The sequence below is a fragment of the Lampetra planeri genome, chromosome 1 (genome assembly GCF_965212315.1).
Source record: "Lampetra planeri chromosome 1, kcLamPlan1.2.h2, whole genome shotgun sequence".
Taxonomy (NCBI): domain Eukaryota; kingdom Metazoa; phylum Chordata; class Hyperoartia; order Petromyzontiformes; family Petromyzontidae; genus Lampetra; species Lampetra planeri.
Genome location: NC_136107.1, coordinates 11,260,412 through 11,275,946, shown reverse-complemented (window position 1 = coordinate 11,275,946; position 15,535 = coordinate 11,260,412). Strand labels below are relative to the sequence as shown.

Here is a 15,535-nt window from a genome sequence, read left to right as displayed (position 1 = left end):
TGATATACAGCAAAGTATTTTAATAAGCATACATATTACATTGTGCTGTTTTTAAAATGTTACATCTACATTTGTAGTAGGATTTCAGTGGTTTCTTTTGGTCATTAAAGTATGAAATTGTTTCATATTTTACCAGTAAAATAAATTAACTGAAGAAAATATGTAATAATGTGTACTGTGGCTAAACTTAAATTCCTGGCAAAAAGCTGAATTAAACAAAACATCCAAACTCCATCAAATAACTATTTTTTAGCAAGAAAAAATATAAAAATGCAATATAAAATAAAAACATCGCTTCATGTTCAAAATAAAACATGTACATGGAGCAAACATTTACATTTTACGTGCACCATACTATCAGTTATCTTTGCAAGTGATAATAACAGTTGGGTAATATGTATTTTAGCTGTACAAATCTTAAACGATGTGACATCTATGCTAAAAATCTGCACAAACTCTCGAAGTTAATAGAGCAAAGCCTTGACAAATTGAAATACGGTCAACGCAAATTCATGCTTCTGAGTTTTACCTTGGTAGATGTGGATTTGTGTCGACAACGATGGCACATTATTTAATGTATGCTCATTGCCAAAATAAAACAAAGATCACGAGATGGGAAAGCACGAGACAAAATAAGACGCAGACAGATTATGGAAATAAAAATGACACGTTATTTATTGCAGTGACTGAGCAAAGCACCGGCTTATTCCAGTGCGATTTGATGATGAAAATGCCCAATATACAATAACGTTGCTTGCAACACACAGACGTACATAACATTGCAATTGATCATTTATATGGTTCGAATATTCCATTGTTTGCCAATACAAATTAAACGCACATTATGTTGAAATTCTATATTACACATATTATTGTTGACAAAAGTGATGGTGAAAGTCTGTAAAGAAATGCATCTGCTCCATTACCAAATGTATGCAACACGCAGCGACTCATAGCAGCCAAATCAACAACGCAAAATAACATTAGGAGATTAATAGAATAGCAGAACACCTTGCATTTCTTTATGACTTCAGTGTGCTTTTGCCAATGCAGTTTTACGCTCAGATCGAGTATTCTGAGACAAACCAGGAGCCACCACCGCTTGTTGTGTGGGTCCCTACACACATTAATCTTCCCGTCATGGCTCGAGGAAGTAGCCAATTTGATGAATTTGTTCTCAATGACTGGACGATTTAACAATACCTCTGTGTTATTGTCATATCATGCAATGCCGAATTTAAACAGTATTTTTCATTACATTTATATTCAGCAAATTGAATGAATATATTTTCAGCATAGTACTTCCCTTGAGGTACACTGGAGTATTGTATACATTGTCGTATTTTGCAGCGTATATGCACTTTCCCATGGGTTCACTGTCATTTCCTGCTCTTGGTGCATGAAACAAATATGAGAATGTTTTGATGGATATGCAATGTCACCTTGTCTTGCGCGTCATCTGCCAGACGCCATAGTAGCACAGCTCGTTGTAATAGGTCATTTGGTATGGCAGGAAAACTCGAGTAGTTTTTTACAATATAGTACAATAGAATCACAGAGACATCATATAAGGTTGCACGAGAAGCTGTGAAAAACTGTAAACATGGATATCTTTTCGCCACAGTCTTGCAAATTGTACAGTCAGCAACACACAGCTATGCAGATCACATTCAAATTTTGCACAAGTAGATTTCAGCAGAAAACAAAACAGCAGTCGTTTTGTGTGACGGGACAACACACTCGTTTTGCAGCTCTATAAGAAGTCCCACGATCAGTTGGCATATTGAATTGACAAAAGCAGACATATCTGAGCAGGGCACGCCCAAGAGAATCCTCATGGCTCCTTGTGACCTCTGTCCACGGATCAGTCCTATGCACACGCTGTGCCACGCACCATCACTTTGCACACACCAGACAGACCTCCATGCTGCATTGCAGCCTGTAGATATGTTAATCTCCAGTAAGATTTAAGGGTCGTAGGACCAAAGGAGCATACAATTCAAATGTTCCACTCTCCACAAGTTGCACTTTTCTCATGTGTTCTGAACGTCAGGGATAGCCATTGGCTGTGACCCGTGCGAGCAAGATGCCAGTCGCACTGCTGTACGTAGAGTGGCATTTGCGACGCCGTACAGGGAACCAAATCCTCGGATTCTCAAACAAGAAGGAAAAGGCGGTCCGCTGGAATGAGCAGAGCGTGAACCGACCTCGGTCAAGATGAATTAGGATCAATAGGGGGTGAAAATTATTGGCCCGTGAGAATTCCGCATGGGCCCCGGGGCTGGCCTCAGCAGCGCTTGTGCCAAACCGTGGCTTGGGAAGAGGCTGGCGGCAGCGGCGGGCGCCGCGTGGAAAGTCAGCGGCGATCTCAAGGCAACCGCAGCAGTGGCAGCCGCCAGGGGTGACGGCAGGTAACCTGTTGTCATGGCGGATGGTAACCTGGTCAGGTCCTCGTGGAAGTCCAGCTTTGCCTGCAGAAGAAAAGCTCACTAAGCTCAGCAACATACCGTATGTGGGTATGCAGTGTAATTTTTCTTTATTTCGAGGTAAGTTTGACCCACCGACAAGCATTGTTAGGCCACCCTGCCCAGATGATGAATGCTAATTAGGACGAAAAGTGATTGGCTCTCCTGATGTAGGCTGCCTAATACTCGTCTCTAATCCCTGTCGGTTCAAAGTTCAAGTTATATTTGTCACTGAGTAAAACTCACATTTCATATCGCTTCACCAAGATTTGCTCTAAACCCTCACTATATTAATGCCGTTAAACCACCGTACACAGTACATAAAAATTGTCTGAAATATTAGTAAATGTTTCTTCCCGATACTCACAAGCATGCTCACGTGGTAATGCTACACACTTTCACTGTTAGGAAGTGTACATGTATGTATGTTGAACTTCTATTGCACCATACGTAGCCAACCGTGTTAACCGGAGTTGTGGGGGAAGGACAATAAACTAAATAAACTAAACACAATCTAGATTTTGAAGTGCATAGCTCCAATGGCTTTCTAATATCGGAAGGAAGATAGTTTCAGATGGCTGCAAAAGCGCATCTGAAAGTGCGCGGCGCAGTGATCAAAATATGTAGCACTTCCGAATTGTAAAGCATTTATGTGCAGTCCAGTGGCTGCAATTCATTATTATATAATGCATTTCTAAGTGAACTCGTGGGTTGATATGCACAGAACGATGGACATGAAGACGTCTCCATCTTTGTTTGATGGTTGGCCAAAAATGGAGATTGGGGAAGTAAGAGACTGATGACAGGAGGCTGGTCGGGCTTGGAAGGAGAGCTGGCATCAGTGTTCATGTACAGACAGTGGAGAGAGTAGGGAACCGATAAATACATTTTTCACACATGCCTGGGGTCCACATGTCAGAGAGCGCTGCTTCACTCTCATGAAATGTGGGCCACAGATTTTTCAATCCCTCCCTCGTGTATATTCAATATATATTACACACAATAACAACGAATTAGTGTCCAATATGCAAAGTAATTTCTAACAATACTGTACTTATTTAAATATAACACAATATTTATTTTCTATAGAATGTTTTCCTTTAAGGCAGCATTATTGACAAATGTCTTTTTTAAATATAAGACGAATTATTGTGTGAAGGAAACGTTATATTATTGAAAATTATGTATATAATAATAAAAATTAACTAGCCTCCACGCATATGTGTAAAAATAGAGGCACGCTGCAAAATTCACAACAATCTAGAAAATGTGTTAGCATGCTGTTATGAAACATATTCACCAAGTGCACAAACACAAGCACTTGTGGCCTATACACATGCTAAAAGATGTAAAAATTGTACAGCACTTAGCTAACATGCACGGAGAACAGTGCCTGTGATTGGTTATGGTAAAATATCAAATTGCGTTATAACTCATGTATTAAGCCAACACTTGTGATCTTGCGGGGGGTGAGGAGGGTGGTTACTTGTGGGGTTCATAACATATTGCGCTATGAATCCGACAACCCGAGTTTGTTTTGCAGCCACACCCCTGACCAGTGTAGTGAAGTATGATCAAAAAACCCTCAAGACAAAATGTCATCCAGAAGTGTCTTGATAAAGGTCTGAACATTAATATTAATACTATTTATGTCATGCCGCCCATTGGCGTGTAGAAATACAGCCAAGTCTGACTGTTCATAGTTCTTCTAGCGTTTAAATAAAACGTCAAATGTAACAGTTTCAGTGTTGGCACAGCAATGCTGTGGTTCATCTGTGAGCGGCAAATCGCGCTCTGAGCAGCCCCACCGTGTAGTGGACATTGGTGGCCTGGAAGGCGGCAGCGGCCGTCGAGAGGGGAGATTGCAGAAAGCTTAACCCCAGCGAGTTCAGCAGCTCTTTGCGGAAAGTCAGTTTAGCCTGCGAGGGAACGCAACACCACACACATGATCCAGTAACTGTTTGTAGAAACCATCGCGGTTGAGCGATAAGATAAAAAAACAATAACGTACTTAGTTTAACACGTAGGTTTTCACGACCAGTATTATTCATAGGTTTTTGGGTTAGATCGCGTAAGTGTTAATGTGTCGCAACCCTCCACAACCTGACACGGCCAATCATTAAGAAATGTGTCACATTAACAAACACACCGGTGGGCTAAAGAAGTAACTCATTGGCGTTTTGTTAACTTGACACATTTCTTACTGATTGGCCGTGTCGGGTTGAGGAGGGTTGCGACACATTTATATTTATGTGGCACATTAGGATTGGACCACTCTTTTAATTATTTCCTTGTGCAACAAGGGAGTAAAGTGTGGTTTTGTGAAAGTCCTGATGTGCTGCGCAGTGCATCAATGCATGTGTGTACAGCAGCATGTGATGACTGAGTTGGGCCTGTAGGTGGCTGGCAGGGTTATTGAATAACCGCACTTATACACCAGTCACATGATTCATGGCGACTCAGTTCAAGAATTGCTGTGACACACGTGCTGTTGCATCTCACAGGTAAAGGACCCAAAGGTTGTTTTTTATTGTTATAGAAATAGTCTAGACTTGTTCTCGACTTGTTCTCAACTTGTTCTAGACTTCAAGCTTGGCTTTGAATTGTTATGAAGCTTTCGTGACTGTAGGAATCCATACTCTTTGGTTCTTTCGGTAAAGTCTCGTAGGTAGAAATAAAATAAAACAAATCACGATGTTTCGATCGCAACACATAAGAAAGGGAAAGGAGCAAGGGGGCAGAGAGAGAGGGGGGGAGCAGGGGAAGGGGAGCTGCGTGAGCGAGGCTGGGGGGGAAAGTAAACGGGGCTAGAAGTGGGAAGCTGAGTGTGGGACACGGGGGAAAGTAACTCGGAAAAATAGACTAGTACCCGGCGGGCATGATGGAAACCACCACAACCAGTTCAGGCTTTACCTGGTTAATAAAATCCTTCCAATGATTGCTCAATTTGTATCCATCTTCTCGGTTGAAGTTATGTCTATGTTTATATATCTGGATGGCTTCATGAACAAACTATCAAAGGTTACTTTCCCTCCGTGTAAAGCCTTAACTGGTTGTGGTTGTTTCCATCATACCCGCCGGGTACTATTCTATTTTTCCGAGTTACTTTCCCCCTGTGTCTCATACTCAGCTTCCCACTTCTAGTCCCGCCTACTTCCCCCCCAGCCTCGTTCACGCAGCTACTCTTCCCCTGCTCCACACCCCTCCCCTCTCTCTCTCCCCCCTTGCTCCTCCCCCCTTTCTTACCTATATAACCTCTTGCCACGGCAGCTCTCTCGCCTACTTCGGCATTTTTTCTTGCTGTGGTTGTTCCATCTGATGAGGATTGCTTGTGTTGCGATCGAAACGTCGTGATTTGTTTTATTTTATTTCTACCTACGTGTCTTTACCGAAAGAACCAAAGAGTTTGAATTCAATTGGAGGGGTTTTAGCACTGTGCATTGTAAAGGATGACGTACTGTAGTTAATACTTGTAATTCTTAATTCTCTAACCCTAATACTGTTTATTCTATAACCATGCCCATGCACCCAGAGTATGACTACTTGCAATGCTATTGAGAATAGAACACATGTAAAGTAGTAAGTTGTACAATTTTGACAAATGCATTACGTATACTGTACACATACAGCACAGATAATGGGTGTAAGATACCGATATAAGTAGATGGTATAGATAGACATACAGTTTAGGATTAAAGCAATATCCAATAGTGAAGTGTAAATGTTATTGTCAAAGACAAAGATGATTTATCAGTAGTAGAATTGGGCTTAAGAGAAAACTGTTATTAACCAGACGTGTACACCAGTCACGTGGTTAATGGCGACTCGGTGAAGATTGCTGTGTGTGACACACGTGCTGTTGCATTTTAAAGATTAACCACAATAAATGTGTTTGCCCTCGATTTGGAGCACCTGCCCACGTCCTTCATTTCGAGTGTGCAACACTTACGCGATCTAACCTAAGAACCTTTATTATGAATAACATACCTAGTTTGCTCCGCAAAGCCTCACTGCACATAAATTCCTGATTGAGTATTTTGGGTCAAATTTTCATTGAGTATTTTCTTCTATTTAGAAAACTGAAAGGCATGCAGAAACCCCACACAAATCCGAGGATAACTCTTGAAATGTCATACTGATGTGTCAGCGGGCTACTTAATGTACTGTCTTATAAAAGCCAAAAAATTATCCTGCAGGTGAGTGTTTCACGGGTACCGTGATCTCTGCATGATCGACTTAACCCACCATCAAGGTGGCAGATCACAGGCCTGCGCCAGCACAGCCCACACATTGGGATTAAAATTCACATACAGTGGCAATCGTGAACGTTAAAAGCAAATCCATTATTTAACAAGTTACAATGCCAGCCTGCCAAATTTCAGATTCATAAATGTAGATGATTGTAAAATTTGTGCCGAGTTTCAAAGAAAATATCTTCACGGTGTATTATTTGCGTAATGAACTGTTTGGTAAAGCACAAGATTTATGTTCTAAAAATAAGGGTTCTTTCAGGACAAATATATTCATATGTTTTATAAGAATAATTATCAGAGCATGTAGGCTTAATGAATATAAATGTACGATCCATGCGTGAGTTACAGTTATTAAATTAGAGTCCAGCTACACGTTGCTCTTGAGCAATCATAGTCATCAGCAATTATAGCGATTGTAAAACGTTTCCATGTAACATTTAATTTATATGTGAAACATGTACGTAAAACAAGTGCTGAAAGTATTTTTTCCCCATTCACTGTGCATGTTGTACCTTATACATATGGCACACAGGCTAATGACTGCATAGCTATAAATACCAGGAATCAATATTAATTAAGGGTTCTTTGTCCGAAAAATCAATGTAATTCACCTTTTTTTCATAAGCTACCAATGCTTTGTAATTTACAATATATTCGACCAAATATATATTTTTTAAGTGTTGTGCTTTGGTGGATGTTTTGGCTTTGTGTACTTGGAGTAATTATTGTTGTTAGTCTCCGTTATTATTAGAGATTTTTAGGAGCCACAAAAAAGCACGCATGCTGTCATTACAAAAACACGAATTGCAAGCATCACTCCCCATGGCATACTCACGAGCAGCGAACTCCTGTTACTTGCACGCAGAGCTTTGTTGTATGGACTAAATTTGGACTTGGAAGCCTTTCCCGTCAGCTTGTCCTTATGCTTTCGACTCTTTATGTGCTGCGGGAGAAAAGAGACGCAGCATAACACCGCTACAAACCAAACAATGCAGCGGAGACTGCAGGCATATTAAATAAAAAGGTTATGTTTTCAAATGCAGAAACGCACCGAATGGTTAATATGCAATTATAATAAGCACATGTTTGGTTTTATTTGGTTATACGTCCTTAACGGTTACATTTCATCGTGTTTGAAATGAATATAACAATAATTTATTTTCCAAAAAATAACATAGATTATCTCTTAAGGAAAATTAAAACAATCGCCTCAATGTAAATTAATTCAGTGCTCACATAATTCCACGTAATAGTTCTGAATGAACACCAGGCATAGCTATACAATAATAATAAAAGTTAAGTTTACTTCATTAAATTGAATGATGAATATTATTGGAATAATGATCACACATTGTTTGGCTCATTATTATCTACATTTTATTGTTCATTGCAGTATTATGCTGGGTATTTGACTCTGTGTTCCCAGAGAGTGCAGTGTTTATGAGTATGTGAGTAGTTTTCCAATCTTCAAACATGACAGCAACACACCGATGGCACATTATGCAGAAACAATTGATGAAAAAAAGGACAAGCATCCAGAATAAATCTGTACAGACGATTGGGGTAAGTGCTGTTTGTGAACACCAACTCAGGCTGCGGATGATAAGCGTAGAATGGATTAAAGAATACCAAGGAATGTAAGACATTATGTATGTATTTTTAATATCTTTCGCATGGTACTTTGCCAACCGTACTCATCCAAAATGGAATTTTGCTAAAGAACAATGCTGGACTAAGTCAGCCAGAGGAGGTTGGTATATTGCGGCCATGTAGTGCGAGGCTCACAGGGAGCCTGACTGCCACACTTGATCCTCTTTTGGAAATTTGAAGGCAGAAGGCCAAGAGGAAGACAAAGATGGATGTAATGGTGGTGGTGGGATAACATTAAGGAGTAAAGCCAGCTCAACATGGGGAGCATATTAAGCTGGGTCCACTCATTGACCAGTGACATCCGAACCCAGAGCTGACACTGATGGATGACTGGACTAAGGCTAGGACAACGCAAGAGGGTGACGTGTGCGAGCATCACTGGTAGCACTGGTATGTAACTTGTAGTAACTAATGGCGGGGAATTGAACCCAGGTACCCAGAATGCTAGCACAACATGCATACCATTGCGCCACTGGTACCCACGCTGGATGAATGCACACATCCTTACAGGCGGTCACCTGCTGCAATTGCACCTCCGAGTTGACCTTTACATCGCAGAGCTGGCACTGGAAGTTCTTGGTGGGGGTGCCCGACATGCTGCTGGTTGCCTTGGCTGCTTTGTTTCGGCCCATGTGGCGCGGAAAAGTTCTTCCTGAAGCCCTCACATCCTTGCCCTCGAGCGTCGCCTTGTGCCGTGCTCCTACCAAGAAGGAAAATGCCCATGTGGTGTCATGTAACATAATTTCCCCCTGGTTGTCTTTGGAAGGAAATTATTCTATTTATTGTGCTAATTTGATACGTGTGTGCGCTCACAGTGCAGAGCTGAGAATGTCTCAGCGAACATTGCTTCAAAAACACTATTTTGTAAGCATAACAAATCACCATATTTTACTTTAAACAGAACGATGAACTGATAGGAGTGGAATACATTTCAATGCAACCAATCTAATTGCTAATGTGCTGAAAATAATACAAATAGGAAGAGAAAAATATGGTTCTTAGCGAGTGTATTAATTATTCTTCACACTGTAGTTAAGTTTGAATGCACGTTGAGAGAAAATAAGCTTTATTGTAAAAACGTAAACATTCATCTTCGTACATGAATATCACATAACCATAACTGTCTATATACTATTTTTTGGTCACATAAAATAGATGCAAATCTTTAAAATTGCATTTTGTTGGACTTTATTTATTCTGGTGAACTTCTAAAGATGGGAAACATTTACTTCATCGGTGATAAAGCAACCAGCTACAAAGACGTCTTAAACCTCCACCGCTATGACATTTTCTATTTAAACAAATTAAACATTGAGTGACAACATTAAAATACAAACATTACCCCGTGTAGTGAGTTCACCAGACAAAGTCAAAAGGGCCACACTTTTCTTAATCTCCCGCGAGCTCACGCCGCACGCGTCCACCCTACTGTATTGGTTTAGCCATGTTTGTTTGTTGTAGTACAGAGTTAGACTGATGGCCTTAATCTAAGTTGTCTTGTGGTTGTTGTTGTTTGACTTGCATCCCACTGGGATTTTTGCACACCGCGTTGGTGTACGGTGTTTTTTCTGCAATATTTTGCTGTCTTTTCTTTGATTTTCTGTTTGCACTTAGTCACATATTCACTTTAAGATGTTTTTTGTTCATGTTTTTGTTTTTTGTTTGTTGCGGTTGCACCCGATTCAAGAGCCGAATGGCTCACAGGGCTATACCTAATAAATGAACTTGAAACTTGAACTTGAGTCCCTCCAAGAAGCGCCCCAATTGCCCGGCCTCTCCCGGTGATGTCACCTCTCTCTCTCTGGGCGTTTTCTCTGTCTCTCGCCCTGCCTTCTCTCTCCTTTTCATCGTGGCGTCATGCTGACACTGTAACCTTGGATCACGAGTATATCTACCCTCGGATCACGTAAGTATTAGCACTACATCACCCCCCACCCCCCTCTGAAGAGAAAGTCGTCCTCGACTAAACATAACCCGTACAAATCCAAGGGATTCGGGGTAACCCTGATGGTGGAGGAGAAGAAAAAAACGTATTTTCGTCAATAAACAAGCAATTTCGAACTCAACCAGAGTCTTGTCACTTTGTGTATGTAGATGTGGAATGCATGGCTATACAGAACAGAATTAAAGACATCAACAAACGAATAATCGTAAGACAAGACGGTAGATACAAGGGGTCAATCGGACCTTCCAACCGTAACATGTGAACAACTGACGAACAACCTCCGGCGTGAAAGAACGACAGTGTAATTTTTATTCCCAGTCCCGTGGTCTTGCATGCTTGTCTATCACTGTGGAAGCATCACCCGGGACCGTGCCCAGGTAACCGGGCTGTGTAGCTGCGGCTCCGACGGATTCTAGTGCACCTCCTTGGTCACGGACGGTCCTGGGAAAGGAAGGCATCCTTTTTGAGGTTGGTTCGTCGCAGCAAGTGACTTCCCCGACCTCAGTAGTGATGATGGTGAGTGAAGGGGTGAAGGTGTAGGTGATCGTGGCAACCCGGTTTTCGTGTGTGTAGTGGGTGCTCTTCCGAGTGTAGTGGCACATCCGTGGTAGGCTTCGACCAGTCCAGCTTTAGACAGGCGGGGTGTACATACCATCGTCGGTGTTCTGCCCCATGGCAGGTATGGGGGTGTTGATTACACAGGAACTTCCTGATATGGTGTTGAGTTTGGTCACGTGACCAGGAAGTTACGATTTAAGATTCTCTAAGCCATGAGGCAGGGTGTCAGCCATTACACAGAGTACAAAATGGAGGCACAAATAGCGTCTCAGTGAAGACAGGCTCATCTGCTCATTGTGGGACTTTAAGAAGCGTTGTTTGTAAGTTCGTTTATGTTCTTATAATACTGGGAATGATGTTATAATGTTAGGATTGCCATTATAATGCTGTAAATGCCTTAATAATGCTGTTAAATTGTTATAATTATGAGGCCTAGTTAACAACGAAGCCTGCCACTTGCATTATTGTGAATGTTACTTGTAGTTGGATAAGTTGAGCCAGACTTGTACCCATGTAACTTTAATGCGATCTTGAGAGCAAGGATGAAGAAGTAACTCATACACAGTTCAGTGTTATGTGCAGCATTGCACATTTAGTCTGCAGTATGGTGATTACACGATGTGACCTTATTTAACACAGTAGCGTATTTTCTTGTGTAGCTATTCAGCGCTAATGTAGGTGCCTGGTCCATCCAGGACCTATTGTTGAGTTTCATGTTATCTAAGACTGTTATTATTCTCCTTGTGATCATTCATTGTATCAATATTGAAAGTATTAACATATGCTGTATTTTGTGTTGTGTTTTCCATCAGTTTTACCTCGTTCAATTCATTAAATACGTTGGAGTCAGATGTTTACCCTGGCTCTGAAAGTTTATTGAATGCGAGGTAAATACTCGGATAGTGGTGCAACGCAGCGCACAGCGAGGCCGAGACAGTCAGTGTCCCAATTGGACCCGTACACATTGGGGCCTGAGAATTTCACCACCTTTACAGGGCTCTGCCATGGACGATACAGCTTGGGCGAGGTCCCAAAGAGGACCTGTGGGCAGCGTAGCCACGCACTCTCCCACTTTGAAGGGAAGGGGCGTCACTCCGTTTTGCCTAGCCCATTCATTCGCGGAACAGGCGGAAGCCGCCGCAGCTTGTTCCTCCTCCCTCACCATCTCCCACTGCTGCATGACCCGATGCACCGCTATTCGCCATTTTGCAGCCCCAGCTGGGAGGTCAAAAAGCTGGCGCTCAATGAGAGGGTCTGGCTCCCTACTATACATCAAATAAAATGGAGTATATCCCATTGACGCATGCGGGGATAACTGGTATGCCGTCAGGACCCCGCATATGTGTAAATCCAGGTACCTCTGTGTCCCTTTGACCACCTGACATAGCATGGAAGTGGTGGTGCGATTTAGTCGTTCCACCATCCCATCGGTTTGTAGGTGGTATGGAGAAGTGCGCACTTTCTTAGTGCCTAGGATGTTCCAGCAGTTTCAAAGAAAAATTTCAACCCTGGTCCGTTATAAGTTTTTCAGGGGCACCTTTGTCCATAACATATGCTTCAATAAAAGCATCTGCTACTGACTGGGCAGTTTTATCCACCAGGGGCCACGTTACCGGCCATCGCGTGAAAAACTCGACACCTACTGGCAGATATCTGTGACTTCTGTTGGTACGAGGCAGGGGTCGCAATATATCAAGGGCCACCAACTCATTGACTCGCGAAACCTCGATTGATTATAGGGAAACTTTGACGGGGTGTGCTGGCGGTTTCCGCTACCCCCGTTGCGCTATGTGACCTAAATATCTGACGGAGGGCTGTGTGAGGTGGAATTTTGAAGATTTGAGTTTTAAATGTGCTTCCCTAGTATGTGAAAAAACCAGCCTCAACCGGTGTTCCTGAAAGGATCGTCCGAACACAATTACGTCATCCAAATATATCATGCAAATGTCCCATTGGAGTCCCGTCAGTACCAACTCCATGAGCTGTTGGAATGTGGCTGGTGCCGTTTGTAATTGCATGGGGAGACAGTTAAATTAAAATAACCCCTGCAGTGCCCTAAAGAGGGTTTTGTATTTTTAATTCTCATCCAGCGGTAGCTGCCAAAATCCCGATGATAGGTCCAATGTAGAAAAGTATTTGGCTCCCGTAAAGGCATCCAAGGAAATGTCAATCTGTGGTAGCAGATAAGCGTCTTCCATTGTGATCTTATTTAGTCCACAGAAGTCAATGCAAAACCGCAATGAACCGTTTGGCCTTTTGACCAGGACAATAGGGGCCCTCCATGGGCTCGTAGATGGCGAGATAATATCAGCCCTTAACATCTTGTCGATCACCCTTTGTATGTGAGCTTTCTCGACTGGCTCCCATGCGATATTCATTTTAGCAGATAGGCGGCGCGTTTCCCATCTCTAGGTGATGTGACATTAAATCAGTGCAACCTTAATCGTACGGTCCCTTACTAAAAATGTCCTCAAAGTCTTGTAAAAATGCCAGAAGGGCCTGACGTTGTTGCTCGGACAAGTTAGCATCCTGTGCTGCCATAGTTTCTAGCCAGGGCATAGCCTCCTTGCTCGCAGGATCAGTTTCATACGCCCTTATTCCAGCCTGCACTTCTCCGCCCCCTGCTGGCATGGGCTGCACATGTGCCAAAACCGTTCCCCGATGTATTGTCACAGGTGTGTTTGCCGTGTTAAAAACCTGAATAAACAATTTTTGGTGGCGACATAGGATGGTGTCCTCTCCTGCTACGGCTTGTCGATCCTTGATCGCCATCACCGGTGATACCAATACAGGTGTGTCTGGTCGAGCCGTCACCAGATGTGTGCGATATCGAAGGGGAATTAATATTTGTGCTGCTGGGGGTACCGTGAGCATCGCATTCACGACTGCCTGCACCTGAGCTGATGTCCAGGTATCGTCCGTGTGTAAAAAATAGAGACGTTCCCCGGATGGCATTTCAATGCACCCCTGGTCCATTACAATCTTGATAGGGAGTTGATTCAAATAGTCTGTCCCCAAAAAACAGGTAACCGTCAACGTGCTGGAGATGAGTACAGGGCCTTATATGACCAGTTCACCCACACAAATTTGGGTCTCTGTCCCAAAATCCCAATGCTCCCCCCATTTGTTGCTACATATTACGATTGTACAGGGCGCAATTGCTGGGCCCTGTGGGGAAGCATATCAAAAACGTGCAGGGATATAAGTCACCGATGCTCCTGTATCTACCAGCATCTCAACCTCAATGCCCCCCACTGAGCCTACCATCACGGATCTGCGGCTACCACTACCCTCCATGCCAACTTGCACCATTGTGGGCCTGAAGCCAGCAACCGTTGTGGTGACAAATCGCGTATGTACGAGGGTGGTTGTGATCGTCGGGAAGTGACAGGTGTATCGACTGTGGGAACGTATGAAAGGTCTGAGATGGGAACTGCCATGGTGTTCGGGATGCCACGACTTGCTTGCTGGTTGTACATAGGGGTGGAGAGTGGCTGTTGGCACGAGGGTGGCCCCGGTAGAGCAGCATCCGTGTGGCACCTGCATGCAATGTGTCCTGCGTGGCCACATCAGTGACAGGTCACTGGGTTTCGGGTCCGGCTGGATGCTCCGAGTCCCTGGGGTATCCAACGACATGTCTTTTGGGTAGGTTTCCGAAATGTCCCCCTTACAGCCACCAACATCCCTCCCCCAGGCAGCCCGGCGTCCATCTCTGCTTCATCATCTTCCCCCATTTTCCATATTCCCGGAACCCCCTCCGGTTCTTGATGAAGTGATGGTTCCGCCAATTTACCTTGTGGTCTCATCACCTCGTCATGGGCTCCTATGCTCTTCGCAATCCACAAGAAGGTCTGCTTGTCTTCATCCATGACTGGCAAAACTATTGTCAATGCCTGTGCTAGCGCTAGCATATGGTCAGCTACCATAAATTCCAGGGCCACCGCATTAGGCCTGGGAAAGCAGCTTGTGCTAGGGACACAAGAGCACTTCTGTAGGCCAAAGCTGATTCTCTTTCTTCCCGCTGACGGTTCTGGAATCGTCTTTTAGCGCTGGATGGCAGGTCAAAAATCTCTGACATTTCTCGATAAGCTTTTGCAGGGTGTTCTTATTCTCCACCAGTATGGTGGAGTAAATAATTAAAGCATCATCGCTAAGGGCCATGGGGAAAGCCTTTAGTGCCTCATGCTCCTTCCATTCTAAATAGGTGTACGCTGCCTCAAATCGGCGAACAAATGCTCCCCAGTGTCCTCCTTTAGTCACACACTTTTCAACATGGCCTAACCTGCGTGGTCGATCGGCGCCCTCTCCTTGTCCCGGTTCTGATTCCCTGGGTAGAATAAATTTGGCGGCCTTGCTGCGGCTACCGCGCACATCTGACCGTTGTACAGCGCCTCCTCACATGGCTCCAGCGCTCTGCCGCTAAAGCTCGGAGCAGCCACTACTGCTGGGCGTAGGGGATTTCATGCTATTTCTGCTCCGATGGCGACTAGCGGTGTCGGCCCCACTAACAGTGATTCTACCCCCTCCTGAGGAAATTCTTCCCTGTCTCTTTGTGGTTCCAGCGCTATCAGTGGTGATCATGGAGCCTCCGATTGACCCCCTGGCTCGGTGAAGATGGAGCCCGTCGGTCGGGGTCCCACACTCTCATCCGTCAGCGGCACTGG

General features: G+C 43.6%; 1 protein-coding gene across 1 annotated transcript in view; it reads right to left on the bottom strand.

Moving 5' to 3' along the window:
- Nucleotides 1-651: 651 nt before the first annotated feature.
- Nucleotides 652-15,535, bottom strand: part of LOC144723255 (zinc finger protein 385D-like) — a 44,957-nt gene continuing 30,073 nt past the window's right edge. The window contains exons 4-7 of the mRNA XM_078601847.1: nucleotides 8,887-9,068; nucleotides 7,554-7,661; nucleotides 4,274-4,384; nucleotides 652-2,471 (exon numbers count right to left, since the gene is read on the bottom strand). Coding sequence (XP_078457973.1) covers nucleotides 2,229-2,471; nucleotides 4,274-4,384; nucleotides 7,554-7,661; nucleotides 8,887-9,068 — 644 coding nt within the window. The 3' untranslated portion in view covers nucleotides 652-2,228. The remainder of the gene's footprint in view (nucleotides 2,472-4,273; nucleotides 4,385-7,553; nucleotides 7,662-8,886; nucleotides 9,069-15,535) is intronic.